Consider the following 19,950-nt stretch of genomic DNA (forward strand, 5'->3'; position numbering starts at 1 on the left):
AAATATATTATAATAAGAGTTCATGAATTGTTATTTGATTATTTTAATAACAAATATGTGCTGACAAAGCTAGTAGGTGGAAAGTTGTTCTACAATGAAAGGCTAGTTCAGTTGATATTTGTGGGTGGACTTGTGAACAGTTATCAGCTAATAATGTCGGGTCATAATAATAAATTCAAATCAGGTAAATATTTTTTAATTTGGGGATTGTATTTAATATCCTGTGGGGCTGACGTGGTACCTGTGCTAGTGAAGGAGTGTGTTGGCGGCGGTCCTGAATTGAGAGCTTCAGAGTGTACAGTGTTTGGACAGCATGAGTTTAATGGGACAACCAGCGGTCACCTGTTAAAAAAGTAGGAGTGAGATTTCTGCCTGCGGTACAATGTCACGTCGACAGAACGGTTCATACCTGGTATTGTGGCAAATATAGTCATATTCATTTAGGGGCACCAGCTGTGGTTAGTAGTGATGAATTAATTTCTAGAGAAGATTGTAAAAGGATGGAGGAACATGTTAAATGTCTAGTTTTATCATATTATTGATTTATTAAAATGTATTTATTTATATTTCAGTTTGTTTATCCATGGAAATGTGCAACTGTTCATTTGTCTATGAAGATTATTTATATATGAATTTTATCTATAATAAAATTAATATTAAATGTTTTGATGATGTTCTTTAATTTGATTATTAATTGCTGATTGGTTTATTCATATGTTTTTATGATTACAGAACATTCGCTCGTATTGAGTATCTAGGGTTTTTAATACTTTTGTCTATATAATTGTTTTGTATTTCAAAGTTAAAAATGGCTGGAAACCTGTAGAGTGTGGTGTTACTTAAATAGTGTCCATTGGAGAATCTTAGGTATATATCAGTGGTAGCAGAGCATAGTTGGAGACTCCTTAGGATACTCATCTTCCTCTTGAAACCCTCTTGCCGTCAATCTGGCTTTTACCTCTGAACCTTTTTGTGTCAGAACCCAAGTAGTAGTTATCCTTGTTTGTCCTACATCCTCAACTTCTTCATATGTGTCAAAATCCTTTAGTTTCTGCAACTCAGCAGCCTTTGCTGCATGACATTCTGGTGTATCTCTCTTATCTTTTGGAAGCATTACAGCTAAGACTTCCTCTTGCAACCATGTTGCCAAGATTTGTTCTTCATCAAGTTCCATAATGTTGTTGGTATCTGCGGTTTTCACTGTCTTCCCATTGTCTAACCTAACCACATGCGTATCATCAACTTTTTCAGTTTCCTCTGTCACTAACATTGCTTCATCTTCATTTTCGGCTGATTTCACTTCTTGATGTGCAAAGTCAGCTGAGAATTGCTTGCCATTATCTAGCTTTACATTGTACCAGTGTTTGTACTTCCCAGCTTTCTTTCCAGCTTGACTAATGACAACTCCTCTCTCCCATTTTCCATTGTCTTTGTATTCAATTCTTTGGTTCGGTTTGAACCTATCTGGGCTTCCAATAATGTTTCTGTTATCATTAGGTGAAGCTGTAGCTTCATTCGATGAGACTTCATCTGACGTCGTTTCATTAGACACTTCATTTTCAACTGTGTCTCCTGCTGTATTTGCAACATCGGTTGATTGTTCTGCTTGCACCTCTTCTTGCTGCTCTCTTGCCTCTTCAAACTGCTCTTCCTCTTCTGATTCTTCTTCTGCCTTGATGATTTTCTTCTTCTTTGCCTTCTCGGCAGTTGCTTCAGCATCACTCTGTTTGCCCTTAATCAACCTGTTGAGTTGCTGCTCTTCATCTCGCAGCCTCTCAGAGAGTGTTTCTCCTGCTGGCCATAGGCGATTGGCACTTACCCTTACATAACCCATGGATGTTCTGATTCCAATGACCTTGCCATCCTGAAAAATCACTTTAGCAGGACCTCTCCATTGATCATCTTTCTCACGCTTGTAGTACACAAGATCTCCTGGGTTATAATCATGATTAGCTGATCTCATCTTGCGGTTGAGAGCCAATTTCAGCTTCTCGCACTTCTCAGCTTTAGCAAAAGCTTCCCTGCAATTCTGGATTGCTCTGATGCTTTCCAGCAGAGCCTCGCTCCTTGGCTTGACCTGAGAGACAGGGATTGGATCAGTCATGATGTTGGGTAACCTTGGAACTCTCCCAAAAGTCAACTCAAATGGTGAGTATCCATAGACATTTGTGAGTGAATTCTTCACAGCACATGCCCATGCTACTGCCTGTTCTAGCGTCATCTTTGGATAGTCCCTCCTTAGAATCATGACAACAGAATCAGTGGTATCATGATTCTTCTCACCTATGCCATTTTGCCACGGCGCATAAGCTGCCGTGGTGGCATGATAAATGTTGGTGCTTGCACAGGCCTCCATCATTGCTTCATTGATGAATTCGCCTCCATTGTCGGTAAGAATGATGTCTGGAGCTGTGAAATATCTTATCCATTCTGTGAATAGTTTGTTCACAATTGTTTCTGGTTTCTTATCAGTAATCACAGTTCCAACTGTATATCTTGTGAACATATCTACAAAGTAGAGTATGTAATGTTTATCATCCCATTTCTTTAGATCCATTGATACCATGTGGTTGAAATCCTTTGCCATGGGCAGCGCAACTGCTGGTCTGTCAGGATTCCGCTTGCGCATTATGCATCCCTCACAGCCATCTATGATTGTGTCAATCATCTTGCTGAATTTCGGGTCCCATTGTTCAGCTGATTTCAATAACTCGACAAAGACTTTCTTTGGTCTGTGACCAAATTGCTTATGCAACTTTACCAACATCCTGTTTTGAACATCTTCATTCTCCTTTAGCATGTTAACAGCATGTATTTCTTGCATCAAATGATTGTCTTTGTGTTCATTGTCACCAAACAGGTTTAGAATAAAGTGCCCTGCACTCGTGGTATCAACTCTTATTGGCTTTCCATTTATTGTAGCGGTGTCATTTCCCATATCAAGTGTAATACCTAGCTGTTTCATGTGTGTCTTGGACATCAGCAATGGAATATCACTACTGATTGTATCAACTTCAATGCGATGTTGCTTTCCCGCTACTATAATTGGGATTGTGTAAGCATTTCTTGTAGGTAATATCCCTTCATTACCAAATTGGAATGTCTTCTTGCTATCATAAGGCCCTTCGATCAAATTTGTAAGCTCATCAGGAACTGACGACAGAAATATCTCCATCCATTTTTCCCCAGCCACAGAGGAAGTGCAACACGAATCAAGTGCAGCACAGTTTATTGCCTCTGAAGTAAATTTGCTTAGCTCTTCCTTGTTTGTGGTAAAGAAAACTCTTTCAGACTGGTCTTCATCTGTATCTCCCTTCTCTTCATCTTCCCCTTCACTCACAACCTTATCAAATTGGGACAAAAGTGCCTCTTCTTCTTCAGCCGTTTCAACATTTATCAGGAAAACTTTACCCTTTTTACGGTTAAAATTGTTTCCTGAATTGAAGGTATTACCATTAAATCTATTATATGGACAATCTCTGTTGAAATGTCTAAAGGAACCACAAGTTTTACACTTTAAAGGTTTCCCCGAAATGGGGTTGGGTGGATTTACAGAGTTGGCTTCCCTGCTCTCTTTAGGAACAGAACGGTAGCCATTCGAAGCATTATTATTAGACTTTTTATGACTATTATTATTGTAGTTCTTTGTATAATTGTTTTTATACGAATTTTTCTTTTGCCACGCTGCATAAGCTTCTTGGTGCTCCGCAACAAAGGCTTCTAGCCCTGTTTTGGATGACCCTGACGATACGACATTACCCAGGCTATCGGATAACATGTCTTTCATCTTTTGCTTTACAGCCGTGTACATAGTATTAGTCTTAGCTTCTTTTTGTATATCTACCACTCCCTTTACTAATTCGTATTGTACCGCACTAAGCTTCGCCCCTAACATAACGATAAAAGCGCTGCATGTGTCAGTAAACGTAATTCCTAGAGTTTTGCATTTATTGTAAAAACGCTCATGCTCTTTTAGGTATTCAAGGATTGTTTGATCATTAGACCTTCTATAGGACCATATGTTGTTAAAAGCTTCGATTTCGCTCTCTCTTGTAGCCTTACCAATGTGTTTGTCCAAAAAATCAATCACAACTTTAGCCCCTTCCGCGTTTCCTATCAATGTTTCTACAGGGTGTGCGCAAAAGAAATCTTTCTGGATATTATCTCCAAATGAGATGCTCTTATTCGGCAACGCATATGCTAACATAGGCCCCATCTTCTCTTTCTTTATATCGCAAAAACCCTGCCAAAGAAGTACGTTGTTTTTGTAATCTTCATAATGTTCAAATTTGTTTAAATCCGGCGGATCCGCCCCTATTTTCATTCCTTCCGACATTTTTGCTCTTTACCTAGGGTTTTTGTACACACCTTTAAGGTTTAATAATTTTGTCTTTCAACTCTTGTTTCAGCACCACTATTTAAATGGTTGTTATTGCTACACTACTTATTTAAAATTAATTCACCAGAAATTAACTATCTAACTTTAGAGATTGTTATTCTAGTTGTTATTGTTGCGCTACTTAACTGTGTTAAATTCAAGCTTTCACTTTAGGAAAACTATTTCTTTAACTTTGTTCTCGTTGCCCAACAACTTTTTATTATTCACCTGTACGCTGCATTTTATTAAAAAAAAACTTATATACGGTTGTGTTGTAGCCACACCTCTTTGGAGGTTAAACAAGGTCTTTTTGTATTTTTAAACACTATTGCTTTTAGAATAGCTAAGTTTTCTCTGGAATTGTAGATTTGTGGTTATTGGATTATCTTAGATCTTATATGCAGAGTGCCGTAGATCTTTTTAATTTAATTCGATTATTTAAATCTAATTAAATTAACTAAAGCTCTGTTACTACTGATATATACCTAAGATTCTCCAATGGACACTATTTAAGTAACACCACACTCTACAGGTTTCCAGCCATTTTTAACTTTGAAATACAAAACAATTATATAGACAAAAGTATTAAAAACCCTAGATACTCAATACGAGCGAATACTATGCAAAAGTACTCTCTAAGGACCCTGTTAGCAATCGCCTCAGCTAAAGGATGGGCGATAGAGACTGTCGATGTAAAATCGGCTTTTCTACAAGGCACAAGGCTGAACCGAAAAGTGTATGTTAAACCTCCAAAGGAAGCGAATGCACTAAGTAAACTTTGGTTATTACATAAATGCTTGTATGGTCTTAGAGATGCTAGCAGGCAATGGTACACTAAAGTTGAAGATGTGCTGACAAAGCTAGGATTCAAGAAATGTACCTATGACTCTGGTTTATTTTACCTGACTATTGATGGACAGCTAGAAGCGCTGGTTGGTCTGCATGTGGATGACTTCCTGAATGCAGGAGGCAAGCACTTCCATGAAGTTGTTTTGCCAGCAATACTAAGCACTTTCAAAGTTGGTAAGTCAGAGAGAGGAAGTTTTATGTACACTGGATTCCAGATCACACAGGATAAACATGGAATCACACTTGACCAATCAGAATACGTTGATAACGTTAACATTCCTGAGATTGAGCCCGCAAGGTTAAGGCAGCTGAAGTCTGAAATGAGCTTTGATGAGCTGTCTCTGCTAAGGAAGATGACTGGACAGCTAAACTGGACAGTGAGATCAACAAGAGCTGATTTATCATTTGACATGATTGCATGCTCAACACATTTCAAGGGTGGCACAGTTGCTGATCTCAAACATGCCAAGAAAACCTTGGTTAATTTGAAGGAAAGTAAAGCTATTTTGAGATTTTCAAATCTTGGTGATCTATCAAAGACAGAAATATGGCTATTCACTGATGCTTCCTATGGGAACTTGAACGGTGGTACTGACAGTACACAAGGATATGTACTGTTTCTTGTCAATCCAAACAATGGCAAATGTGCACCAATTGACTGGAGAGCAAACAAGATTGATAGAGTGGTGACGTCAACACTGGCGGCAGAAGCTATCAGTCTTACAAGAGGATTAGATGCAGCGGTGGCATTTAAATGGACAATGCAAGAACTGCTAGGCGAAGATTGTAATCTGCCTGTTAGAGCCATTATAGATAACAAGGACACCTATGAGAGTGTACATTCTACGACAGATGTGGCAGAAAGAAAGCTGAGAAGGGAGATTGGAGTAGTAAAGCAAATGATCAAGAGTAAAGAGCTAGATCAGCTGATTTGGGTAAGAGGACCTCATCAAATTGCAGATCCTTTAACCAAGCTTGGTGCCAATGCTGAATTGCTTACCAAGACTCTACAGGAAGGTAAAATTCCTAATGATGTGGTAATGGCTATGAAATCTTAAAAAGATTACATACACCATTTCACATACAACTGTAAATAATTTATTGTATAATAACAATTTTATTTTGCATATTTACTACTTGTAATATTTTAATAATGGTGATAAATTCGTAAACATTAAATATTCTATTTTAAAAAGAAACCCGCCGAGCATAAGGTGACAACTTTCACTTCAATGGTGAAATTTTGGGGAAAAATCATTTTTCAAATTTGGCGCGTATGGAAATAATTCCCGGAAAAACACCAAACCAAACGCGGAAAGAGTTTCAGTATAGAAAATATGGTGATGGCGTTCGAACGTTTACTTGTTGTCAAGGTATTTTTAGAAAAATCATTCGGTTTTAACTGTTTATTTCCATCACTTATCCTTCTTTGTGCTTTAGCTACTGTTTGTTATCATGAGGTAATTAAATACTTATCATTTTAACACAATTATGTTGATATTTTGTTAGTTAAATACTATTTTTCGGCAAAACTTTAATTTTATAAAGCATTTAGGGTTTAAATAACCCAACGAAGGCTTTGAGGGAAACTACAAAACAATTTATAAAATAATTGTGTGGTTTTTCAAATTAATAGCATATAACAATTTGCGAGTTTCTAGTTTTATTCTTATATCTAAATGATATTAATCTGCGACATCTAATAGCATTTTATTTCTTGTTTTTTTAAATAAGACTATTTGTTTATTTGCGTCGTTCTAGTAAGCAAATTTTTATTCATTTTTCTTACACAGAAAAATTTTTATTATGATGAAATTTGTTACAGCTTGATAAATTTAGCTTGTAATATAATTTTCTTTATTTTAATTTTTGTTTTAAATTGACAATCCTTTCAGCAAAAATTTTTTTTTTAAAAAGGATAATTACAGTTTTTGAGCAACAAAACTCTTACAAATTCTTTAAAAGAGAATTAGAAGTATTAGTTAATAGGATTGCAATAAATAAACAAATAAAGTAAAGTTTGACACCTGTTAAATACAGTGTTTTCTTTCAGTTGCGACGCAGCGAGCCTGAAGTTTGTGCGAGACTTGGAGGTCAGCCCGGGGACGTCTCACTGCCATCTCAGTGACGTCGAGGAACCGGACAGCGTGCCACCCCAACTCAACTGGCGCTACTGTGGCGAGTTATGTCCGGAAAGGCTGCTGGAGCTCATCTTTTCCTATATGGAGAAAGGACAGTCGCAACGGCTGTCTATATCAGCCTTCCAACTTTTTGTTGGCTTGCACCCGGAGAGGGAGATCATCAAGGTGATAGATGAGGCGCTGGAGGCCGCCAAGGGGACTGCCCACATAATTTCCATTTGTACCCTGAGGTATCTACCAAGCTCGTTTGTTACTTGGGATACTGTCAACAACATCAACCGCCACATTGCTAGAAGGTCGCAGGAAGAGGGGCTCCCGATGTTGAACCTCCACAAGTCGTTCCTCCAACGACAGGGTTCGGACTGGGTCACCTCGGGGCTGTGTTACCAGGATTTCGTGGAGAAATCAGCACTTGGATCTGTTTTGTCAGCGATGGGAGTTTGCCGTTACCGGTCACGTATAATCAGCTTTCACGGTCATTTTGACCAAAACGTGGCTGTTGTGAAGCCGCTGGTGGACCAAGCTCCACTCCCATTGTGGTATACTTCTTCTAAGAAAAAGTAAGAAGAAAGAAAACATCAAAAGAAACTGTATTTGATATTAAATGTCTAGTTTTATCATATTATTGATTTATTAAAATGTATTTATTTATATTTCAGTTTGTTTATCCATGGAAATGTGCAACTGTTCATTTGTCTATGAAGATTATTTATATATGAATTTTATCTATAATAAAATTAATATTAAATGTTTTGATGATGTTCTTTAATTTGATTATTAATTGCTGATTGGTTTATTCATATGTTTTTATGATTACAGAACATTCGCTCGTATTGAGTATCTAGGGTTTTTAATACTTTTGTCTATATAATTGTTTTGTATTTCAAAGTTAAAAATGGCTGGAAACCTGTAGAGTGTGGTGTTACTTAAATAGTGTCCATTGGAGAATCTTAGGTATATATCAGAACAGAGGGTGTTAAACATAGATGGACGACAGTTGCCTGTAGCATTTTATGACCGGTCAATGACTTATTTCATAAATGGTACCATTCTGTATGATGACATGATGACGTATGGAATTGAACAGTGCAGAGGAGATGGTATTTATTTAAATAATACCTTTGTGCCTAATAGTTTCCAAGAAATTCAAATTACAAGTTATTTGAAAAATATACAAATTTCAATGTTACCTGATAACAGTTGTTTTCTTGAGGATCAGTTCATTGGTGCACATTGTCTGGAGTCTGATCTGCGGCTTGGCTCGATCGAGTGATAGTTCACAACAAATCACATGAAGATAGACGTCATTTTAGTTATTTTCGGACTGTTGAAATTGTAAATTTAACTTTGTTTACATTTTCCAATATGGCGGATGATGCTAGTAATCAGGGTGGCCAAAGTTGGTTGGCGATCTCTCCACATTTTTCGTTGGGATTGAAACTGGGGAAAAAAGTGGAGTTTTCTGACTTTCTGACAGATTTGCATTATTTTCATACCAACGTTCCAGATGTATTTTTGTGGATTACAACAGCTAAAAAGAATTTTTTTCCTTGGATGCATAAAAAGGAGGAGGATGGTGCTTTATTATTACAGCTGACTTCTTCATACCATCAGGTGGAAAGGATTTTGCGGGCAGAACAGGGGTGTTGGGAGAATAATTTGTTTCATTCCAACATCAAACAAGTAGGAAATTTGTTGGTACAACATCTAGGGGAGATGGAACTTGTGTCTGTGTGTAAAAAAAGGTGGTTGAATGTGACCTTAGGAGTGAATTTGCCGTGTTATCTTGGTCATTTTTCTTTGTCCATGGACAATAGAATTGTTGCTGTAGAACCGTTTACAAGATTAGTTAAAAATGTTTCCTTGTTGATGGCAGTTGAGTGCAGGAAAAATCCAGTATTTGTGAGGGTTAAACCTGGATTATATTTGGGCAACAAGGGGGCAGGAATGCAGCTGGTTCAGACTAAACGGCTGGAGGATAGTTGGCTGGAGGTACCGGTGAATTTTGAGCATCTGTTGGATAAGGGAGAGATAGGACAGGTGTTGGAGTCTGTGGAAGAGGCTAAACTTTCGGAATTGGCTGCTAATTCACATGCTTTTGTTGTAGAGGTTACAGAAGATTGGTTTGTACATCTATATAATACGTCGATTAATTGGTTGACTAATAGTTGGCAGCATTTTGTTATGGCTGTGATTGGTGCTGCGGGGGTGGTGGTTGGATTGCTGTGTATTGGTTGTTTGGGAAAACTGTGTAACTGCGTTAAATTTTCTCGTTATCCTTCGGGGAGGCAGTAATTTAAATTTGGCATCCCTGATAAATATAATTTGTGTAAAGTATTTCGTTTTGAATGTCGTCTTATATATGCAAAATGTTAAAATATTAAAACATTTAATTATTGATTATTATCAGGAAATGGTGATGGAAACGAGAGGCGGTATCAGCGGGCGTCTGGACGGCGGGAGGAGCATGAGCTGTCTGTTGAGATGCTGGATGCTGATAGAGCTAAACGGCAGCATGTTGTGTATAGGAGAGATGATAGAGAAGGGTCTCGAGGCAGCAGTATGAGGTGGAGTCGCCCAGGTATGAGCCTGAGTACGATGATGAGGACGATGTTGGCAATGTGGGCCTTGAGGTTGAGCTTGACTCCAGGGATCGTCTGCCTAGTGATCAGAGTGGTTCGGAGCTAGACAGTTGGGCTGAGCCTCCAACGGACAAGCCTGAACAAAAGGTGGCAGATACTAGTTCTGGCGAGGGACGGCGTAGGTCTGGCAAGTTCGTGCCAAAACAGGCAGCTGTGTCGGTCAGGACTAAGGGGGCCAGCAAGGCTTATGAGGATGCTGGGGAAGGTAGTTCCAGAAGGGGCGTGGTCAAGCGTCCTGCTGGGGCAGATTCTTTGGGTCCTAAACAGAAGAGGGAGTTACCAGACTTGCGTGCGGAAGTCGAGAGGAATAAGGCTGAGCGCAAGAATGACAGACGTGGTTTGGCGCCGCTCAGTGATGAAGATATACAGGGTGGGCCACATAAATCCGGACTTTTTTCACACGGCCATAGCACCAAAACTACTTGACCAATCAGGACGTTTGATCACACTATAAAAAGCTTAGGTCATTACCTTTTTGCCCATAAAAATTTTTGGAGGATGGAGGACGTGTACTCCGAGCTGGCAGCGCTTATGTTCAACATGGCAGATTCGAAATGAGCGCTAGTTTACCCTAGATTCTCAATATGGGCCCACTAAATCTGATCTCAGCCCATCTGTAGCTGAGATAGACTTATGAAACTTGCTGGATATACTGTTAGATACTTAAAGAAGACACTAGAAAAGATTAGAGCGCTCTATCCCATATGGTTTGGCCGTAGTACTCCGGCAAAGTGAAACGTAGCAGATTTTAGGGTGTCAAAAATGTAAAAAATCTTGAAAATTTCTCGGTTCTCGACTACATGGGCCCATTTGAAACCTTAAAAATCGTATTAGACTATGTGTTACGATGATAACCATAGCTTAATCTTCATGCCATTTCCAAAAAGGTATAAAACGTTGTTCTAGCTTAATTGTGGCCAAAATGAGAGCCGCCGTGTCGAATGGTAGCTTGAAAGATGGGTATATCTGGATCCTGCGGTTACTCACGTTCCTAAGGAGATGTGGCCTCCCAGCAGCCTCGATCTTCATACAATTGACTTATTGGCCTGGAGCGCCATTAAAGCACGAACCAATAGACGCGCCTATACCACAAAGACCTCCCTCATTGCCACTATCAAGGAGAACTTCGCCATCTTGGACAGGGACATGGTGACCAGGGTTGGGGGGCGGTTTAGGGGGCGGGTAAAGGCGGTGATGGAGACTGGCGGCGATTTTATTGAATAATTTAATAGTCATATACCTAGTTTACTTCCCAGTTTTCAAAATTCAATAAAATCTTTAAAATTGACGATTTTATGTTAATTTGTTTAAAAATAAGAAAAAGTCCGGATTTATCTGGCCCACCCTGTAGGTCGTATCAGTAATTCTGTTGCTTCAACTTTAAAGCCTATGGTTGGGGAAAAAATTCGTGAGGCTGTAAAAGAATCAGTCAAAAGTTTGAACGTTGCACAGAAACTTTGGCAGACAGACGGTCATAAACGTATTAAAGACATGTTGGCAACGCATAAGAAGGATCTGATGGAATGTATTAGGAAGGTGGATACGGAAGTCCAGCAAATGGTAACTACTACTGCACAACAAAAGGCTTCTTATCTGGTACAGCGTATACAGACAGCAGTGGCTGATAATTGGGAAAGTAGTTCAACCAAGTTGGGACAACAGGTGGGGCAACAGGTGGAAAATGTTTTGACAGGGCAAGGAACTAAGGTTCAAGAGGCTATTTTTGAGATGGCGCAAAAGGAGGCTGAAGTGCAAAGGCACCTGGCTAATATTTTTAGCGAGTTGTCCGAGATCCGGCGCAGAATAAATAATGACTTACCGGCTGCTGCATATTGGCAGCTGCAACAGGCTGGGACTTCTGGCGGTGCTGAGGCTACCAACGAGGTGATGATGGTTCCGGGAGGTGTTCAGGTCGCTGGTGGTGTTGAGATGGAGGTGGCAATGTCGGCGGATGGGTCAGCGGTTGCTGCAGGGGTGGCGGCTGTGGATGATACTGCTGCGGCTGTAGATGATGCTGTGATGGTTGCTGTAGGAGGGCCAGTGGCTGCTGCAGCGGGTAATGCGGTCATGGCGGCAACAGTGGGTGTCTCGGCTGAGGTTGGTGGAGGGGCACTGAACACTCCTCCTCCAGTGGGGGAAGGAGATGAAGGACTTGAGGCCGGGGTTAATTTCGATGTGGGTTCACCCAGTGAAGACGTTGATCCCAGTTTGTTGGATCAGCCTGATGGATGGTGAAACCATGCCTAGCTGGATGGTTTCAGAAGGGGGTAAATGTCATATATTTAAGTTGTGATGTCATATATTTAAGTTTGCAGACATGTTTTAGTTGTTACTCTCAATTACTCTTCAATTGCTCTCAGAAAGAATAAAGAGAAAATGTATTAAAGACAGTTGATATTGAGAGTCCTAACACAGAACATTATCTGGTTTGGGTTCGAGTCTTATTAAGACCAATTCAGCTATTTACAGACATCCTATTACTTTAGCTAGTTTGCATAGGCAGATATTCTACCCCTTCAAAGTGCATAGTTAATTAATACATTGTATTAATTAAACAGACAGTCATCCTGTTGCTTGGTGTCCTGATATACAGACAGACATCCTGCTACTTCAGAACTTTCCAGCTTAAATAATCAGTAGTTTTGAATTATTAATATATTTAACCATTTCTAAATAAAGTATATATATCTAATCTTATTTACTCAAAAACTGCATTTAATCCAATATAATAAATACTTAAAAAACTGTTTGTATTTTGAATTAAATATTAAGTCTACTCTATCATTAACTTATGAAAGTCTGTCTATATCTCATTAGGTTAGGTTAGGTAAGAAAAACCCTGCGGAAATGGGGTTTTTAAGCTTTTTTTGGTCTATTTTGATGTGGAAACTTGCCTTAAATTGTTTTTCTTAGGGTTTTAACTTAAATACACTGTTTCTATTCATATGGACATTATTTAAGATGATTCAGCAAGTCGGGGACCGACCCCAGGGGGCTAGGTGGGTGGCCCGCAGGGGTTAAGTTCATTTTTCCCAATATATTTGTTGTGATACATCAAATTATAGGTTTTTTAGGTCAAGGACTCAAATTCAGAGCTAAAATAAGCATTAGACAATTCTGAAGCTAGCCCCAGCGGGCTAGGTTGGTGGCCCGCAGGGGTTAAGTGCATTTTTTCTAATATATATCTTGTTATATATCAAACTATAGGTTTTTTAGGTCAAGAAACTCAAATTCTGAGCGAAAATTAGCATTAGACTGACCTGAAGCTAACCCCCCCGGGCTAGGTTGGTTTTCTGCAGGGCTTAAGAGCATTTACCTAACCTAACCTAGAAACTTACTTATATTTTTACAGGTTTTTTTCTTGAATAAACTATGTCTATTAATGAGGACTTTATTTAAGATGATCCAGCAAGTCGGGGACCGACCCCAGCGGGCTAGGTGGGTGGCCCGCAGGGGTTAAGTGCATTTTCCCCAATATATATGATGTGATACATCAAATGATTTTTAGGTCAGTTAACCCAAATTTAGAGCTAGAATTAGCATAAGACTAATCTGAAACTAGCCCCAGCGGGCTAGGTTGGTGGCCCGCAGGGGTTAAATGCATTATTTCCAATATAGATCTTGTTATATATCTTAGGTGGGTGGCCCGCAGGGGTTAAGTGCATTTTCCCTAATATATATGATGTGATACATCAAATGATATGTTTTTTAGGTCAGTTAACCCAAATTCAGAGCTAAAATAAGCATTAGAATAATCTGAAGCTAACCCCAGCGGGCTAGCTGGGTTGCCCACAGGGCTTAAGTGCATTTTACCTAAGCTAACCTAGAAACTTACATTTATTATTTTTTTTAGGTTTTTTTTCTAGAATAAACTGTCCATTCATGAAGACCTTATTTCAGCTGATTCAGCAAGTCGAAGACCGACCCCAGCGGGCTAGGTGGGTGGCCTGCAGGGGTTAAGTGCATTTTCCCCAATATATATGTTGAGATAAATCCAATTATATGTTTTTTAGGTCAAAGAACTCAAATTCAGAGCTGAAATAAGCATTAGACTAATCTGAAGCTATCCCCAGCGGGCTAGATAGGTAGCCCACAGGGCTTAAGTGCATTTTACCTAACCTAACCTAGAAACTTACATTTAATATTTTTTTTAGGTTTTTTTTCAAGTAAACTGTCCATTCATGAGGACCTTATTTCAGATGATCCAGCAAGTCGAAGACCGACCCCAGTGGGCTAGGTGGGTGTCCCTCAGGGGTTAAATGCATTTTTTTTAAGTATGTGTTGTCATACATCCAACTATAGGTTTTTAAGGTCAAGAAACTCAAATTTACAGCTAATAAAAGCATCAGACTAATCTGAAGCTAGCCCCAGCGGGCTAGGTGGGTTGCCTGCAAGTCTTAAGTGCATTTTACCTAACCTAACCTAGAACCTTACTTGTTTTTTTATGGTTTTTTTCTGGAATAAACTGTGTCTATTTATTAGAACATTATTTAAGACTTAAGACCCCAGCAGGCTAGGTGCGTGGCCCGCAGGGGTTAAGTGCATTTTTAGTTGTCATACATAAAATTATAGGTTTTTTAGGTCCAGAAATTTAAAGGGGTAGTTTCACGAAATGCATTTGAACTTAATTTAGTGAACTGCATATTTTTTCCTGGTTAATTGGTTAAACTACATTTATATGGCATATATTTGATAGTACAATGTTAGCGGTAGAAGAATTTAATATGCTAATAGGATACAATTCTTTAATATAATGTATACCACATACCACGAAAAAACTAGCATCAGGTTGCTATTGTGTTTTTAACTCCAAATTGACTTAAAAAACCTATAGTTTGATGTATGACAACACATAATTTGGAAAATTTACCCCTGCAGGCCACCCACCTAATCCGCGGGGGTTAGCCTTAGGTCAGTCTAATGCTTAAAATAGCTCTGAATTTGAGTTTCTTGACATAAAAAACCTATAATTTGATGTATGACAACACATACTTTAGAAAAAATGCACTACACCCCTGTGGGCCACCCACCTAGCCCGCTGGGGTCGGTCCCCAACTTGCTGGATTATCTAAAATAATGTCCTCATTAATAGACACAGTTTATTCAAGGAAAAAACCAAAAAGAATAAGTAAGTTTCTAGGTTAGGTTAGGTAAAATGCACATAAGCCCTGTGGAAAATCTACTTAGCCCGCAGGGGTTAGCTTCAGGTAAGTCTTATGCCAATTTTAGCTCTGAATTTGAGTTTCTTGACCTTAAAAACCTGTATTTTGATATATAACAAGATCTATATTGGAAATAATGCATTTAACCCCTGCGGGCCACCAACCTAGCCCGCTGGGGCTAGTTTCAGATTAGTCTTATGCTAATTCTAGCTCTAAATTTGGGTTAACTGACCTAAAAAACTTATAATTTGATGTATCGCAACATATACATATATTGGGAAAAATGCACTTAACCCCTGCGGGCCACCCACCTAGCCCGCTGGGGTCGGTCCCCGACTTGCTGGATCATCTTAAATAAAGTCCTCATTAATAGACACAGTTTATTCAAGAAAAAAACCTGTAAAAATATAAGTTAGTTTCTAGGTTAGGTTAGGTAAATGCTCTTAAGCCCTGCAGAAAACCAATCTAGCCCGGGGGGGCTTAGCTTCAGGTCAGTCTAATGCTAATTTTCGCTCAGAATTTGAGTTTCTTGACCTAAAAAACCTATAGTTTGATATATAACAAGATATATATTAGAAAAAATGCACTAAACCCCTGCGGGCCACCAACCTAGCCCGCTCGGGCTAGCTTCAGATTAGTCTAATGCTTATTTTAGCTCTGAATTTGAGTTCCTTGACCTAAAAAACCTATAATTTGATGTATCACAACAAATATATTGGGAAAAATGAACTTAACCTCTGCGGGCCACCCACCTAGCCCCCTGGGGTCGGTCCCCGACTTGCTGAATCATCTTAAATAATGTCCATATGAATAGATACAGTGTATTTAAGTTAAAACCCTAAGAAAAAACAATTTAAGGCAAGTTTCCATATCAAAATAGACCAAAAAAGCTTAAAAACCCCATTTCCGCAGGGTTTTTCTTACCTAACCTAACCTAAAAATAAAATTTTTTGGATTTTTTTGCCATTTAGATGTAATACCTATAGGACTAAGCTTATATACCAAGTTTGAAGGGTCTAGCTCAATATTTAGACCATTTTGCTCACGGTTTAAGAGCTTATGTCATTACGCCCCCCCCCCTTATCTCTTATGTAAAAATTTAGTGGTTGATTAGATTGGATACTGAGGTTTAACAAAAGTCACCAAAATTTTTAAGGCCAAAAATGAAAGAACGTGTTTGTAATACTTTGGGGACCATTACAATATAATCTTGTTTAGGTATCTTTTATTAATGTTTTATTTTGAAATTGTTGTTTTTAGGGTGTATAACGACAACGGAGCATTTTACAGCCATATTCAGAAGAAGCATGATATGACCTACATGGATTACAGGGATAAATATGGAAGATGTAAGTAATATAATATCCTAAAAAAGACAAGGAATGTTTTTGTTATTTTTAATGTTCTGCTATCAGATGGATAATTCAAATCCAAGATCTCATCTTTTTACCGTGGTCTCTGTTTGGCAGGTGTTCTACTTTAGGCTATCCAATTAGGATAAAAACTGGCTCTTAGAATATTACCGAAGAGCCTTAAAGTAGAATTAATAACCCTCTAAGTTGAAAGAGTAGCTTCACTTGAAACAAATATACCTAATATTAATGTTATTTTAGGCGAAACTACCACTGCGCCGTTTGAATGCATTATTTGTCAGAAGGTAATATTATTCACATTTTCAAGTTGTTCTTTCTTTACTTTTTGATTGTGCTTGGTTGTTGTTCTTTTGGTTTTTGAAGGGGGGGAGGGGGTTGGATATTATGTCTAAATTTCATGAGCCATAAATTCTGACCATGGAGTGATAATCCTTTAAATTCCAGTGAAAAAAATAGAACTGTCCAGAAATGTATTCAGTGTTAGAGCAGCTAAATTCTGAAATGATCTTCCTGTTCATGTGAAAAAGGCCTTGACTTGATCTACATTCAAGAAAAGACTTGATAGTCATATTCAGACTTAGGCCTAGTTATTCAGACCTCTTGCTATGACCCGAGTATACAAACAATACACAATGATTTCATTGAATATTAAGCACATTGAAGTTTTTAAAAGTTTTCAGCAAGACATCCACTTGACTGCTTTCTAGTCTTATACAGATAATTCTAAATCTCCTTATTGTGATAATTTTTATCATTGTACTTGATTTGAAAATATTTAGATTATCAAATATGACAGAAACACAGTTCACACACATCTCAAGAATGTTCATGGCATTAACTGGATCAAATATCTTGACAGGAATACAAAAACATCAATTTAAAAACGCGTCAATTATTTTATCAAAGGGGTGTTTTTTTAATGCAACCATCTCGTAATCAGTGAGCAAATGGCACTTAGAATTCGAATTTTGATTTGAAATTTTGCATGAGTAATCCTTGGTAGTTCTATTTTCCCTAAATTGAACAAAAGGTTGGATAAAAACGGCTAACGGGTGGCGGCTCAGCCGTTTAGCCTTTTTTAAAAACTATTTTCAAGGCAAATCATCACGAAATCTATCTCCACATAATACTTTTTGCTCCTCCAAAACGTTTTCAAACGGTTCTAGCCGCTAGTTGCTGGTACTAAAAATCTCAAAATGTTTGTTTTGTATAATTTCACATGATTTAAGGCAAAAATATGTTTCAAAAAGTTGATTCCTACATAAATTATGGCAGATTTGCCTTAAAAATAGCCAAAAAACGGTTAAACGGCTGGGCCGTTAGCTGTTACTTTTTCAAATTTTTGATCTATTTAGGGAAAATAGACCTACTAAGGATTACTCATGCAAAATTTCAGATCGAAATTTGAATTCTAAGTGCCCTTTGCTCACTGATTACGAGATGGTTGCATTACCCCCCCCCCCCCCCCCCTTATATAAAGTGGTAAGTTTTTTTTTGTATGTAGCTTAAGATGTCGACAACTACGGCACCACTTAAGTTTTATTTTGGGTAAGTGGTTTGGTTTTTGCTCATACATTCAATTCTGAGGGTAGATAGTTTGAGTAATTGCAAATCAATTGGATTCCTTAAGTCTTAATGGTTCCATTGAATAGTTTGAATGCAAGTAGGTGAATGAACAATAACATGTTAAAAAGATTTTAACATTCGACGGTTGTATCTCTTACCTATACAAGAAAACGCAATACCTACCACGCAACGAATGTTTTTTTATGAAACTAGAGTACGTAAAGTGCGGCGAGGACTAAAACCTGACCCCCTACCAGTTGTCAAGACAGTCGAATGCAAAGTCTGCAATCTCAACGTTAAATATTTAAAGTAAGTTGATTAACTCAAGGGGGGGGGGGAAGTTCTGCCACTTTCGCGTAAACAGTGTGCAGTGGACTAGGTATTGATTTTAGATTATAGGTTATTTAGGATAAAAGTTTACTTTTGGGTATTAGTTCACGTATATTTAATCATTTTTTGAATAGGTCTCCAGGTTCAGGTGCTGCAGGCTGGAAGGTCGTTTCTGGACAGGTAAAAAAATTTTAAAATTTTTGTTTGAAGAGATAGAGAGCAACTTATAAAACAAAATATGCTTCTTTTTGAATGTTATTAACATATCTGCAAAAAAAATTAAATTCGGCCTCCAGGTTCAGGTGCTGCAGGCCTCCAGGTACACTCTGGACAGGTAAAAATTAAAAAAAAATATTTGAAGAGTTAGAGGTACACTTATTAAACCAAATATGCATCTTTTTGGATGTTATTACCATATTAGAAGAAAAAATGACAATCGGCCTCCAGGTTCAGGTGCTGCAGGCCTCCAGGTACACTCTGGACAGGTAAAAATTAAAATTTCTTATTTGAAGAGTTAGAGGTACACTTATTTAACCAAATATGCATCTTTATGGATGTTATCATCATATTTGCAGAAAAATTTAAAATCGGCCTCCAGGTTCAGGTGCTGCAGGCCTCCAGGTACACTCTGGACAGGTAAAAATTAAAATTTCTTATTTGAAGAGTTTGATGTACACTTATTTAACCAAATATGCATCTTTTTGGATGTTATTACCATATTTGAAGAAAAAATGACAATCGGCCTCCAGGTTCAGGTGCTGCAGGCCTCCAGGTACACTCTGGACAGGTAAAAATCAAAATTTCTTATTTAAAGAGTTAGAGGTACACTTATAAAACAAAATATGCATCTTTTTGGATGTTATTACCATATTTGAAGGTAAATTGACAATCGGCCTCCAGGTTCAGGTGCTGCAGGCCTCCAGGTACATTCTGGACAGGTAAAAATTAAAAAAAAAAATTATTTAAAGAGTTAGAGGTAAACTTATTAAACCAAATATGCGTATTTTTGGATGTTATTATCATATCATTATCATATTATCATATATTATCATATATCATGCCTCCAGGTACACTCTGGACAGGTAAAAAATAAAATTTCTTATTTGAAGAGTTAGAGGTACACTTATTAATCCAAATATGCGTGTTTTTGGATGTTATTATCATATTTGAAGATAAATTGACAATCAGAAAATTAAGTACCTGTACACAACTATATTCTTTACTGGAGTAGAAACATGGCCTCTTCTTTTCTTTCTCCTAAGACAAACAAAAAAAGATTTTTGAGATCTTTTTAGAATATATTAAAACAAAATCACATTTTCCTTTGAAGTCTTTAGACGTCATGACATTGTTGATAGACCAACAGACCAAGAAAATGCTTATTGGCATAGGGAATTTCCAACTAAAAAAAAGTAAGCATATTATCTTGAGTACCTAGTTGCCAAGAAATTTACATTTATTCCATAATATTTCTTACATATGCACAGACAAACAGTCGGCCATTTAGAA

The 19,950-nt window shown here is 37.9% G+C and overlaps 1 protein-coding gene across 1 annotated transcript in view; it reads left to right on the top strand.

Moving 5' to 3' along the window:
• The window catches only part of LOC145314539 (uncharacterized), a 63,467-nt gene that overhangs the window by 15,435 nt on the left and 28,082 nt on the right, over window positions 1–19,950 (top strand). Inside the window, exons 16-19 of the mRNA XM_080154496.1 lie at window positions 16,433–16,521; window positions 16,786–16,829; window positions 17,325–17,402; window positions 18,323–18,420. Of these exons, the coding sequence (XP_080010622.1) occupies window positions 16,433–16,521; window positions 16,786–16,829; window positions 17,325–17,402; window positions 18,323–18,420 (309 nt within the window). The remainder of the gene's footprint in view (window positions 1–16,432; window positions 16,522–16,785; window positions 16,830–17,324; window positions 17,403–18,322; window positions 18,421–19,950) is intronic.

This window comes from Acartia tonsa, chromosome 3 (genome assembly GCF_053477335.1).
Source record: "Acartia tonsa isolate MP-2025a chromosome 3, ASM5347733v1, whole genome shotgun sequence".
Classification (NCBI taxonomy): domain Eukaryota; kingdom Metazoa; phylum Arthropoda; class Copepoda; order Calanoida; family Acartiidae; genus Acartia; species Acartia tonsa.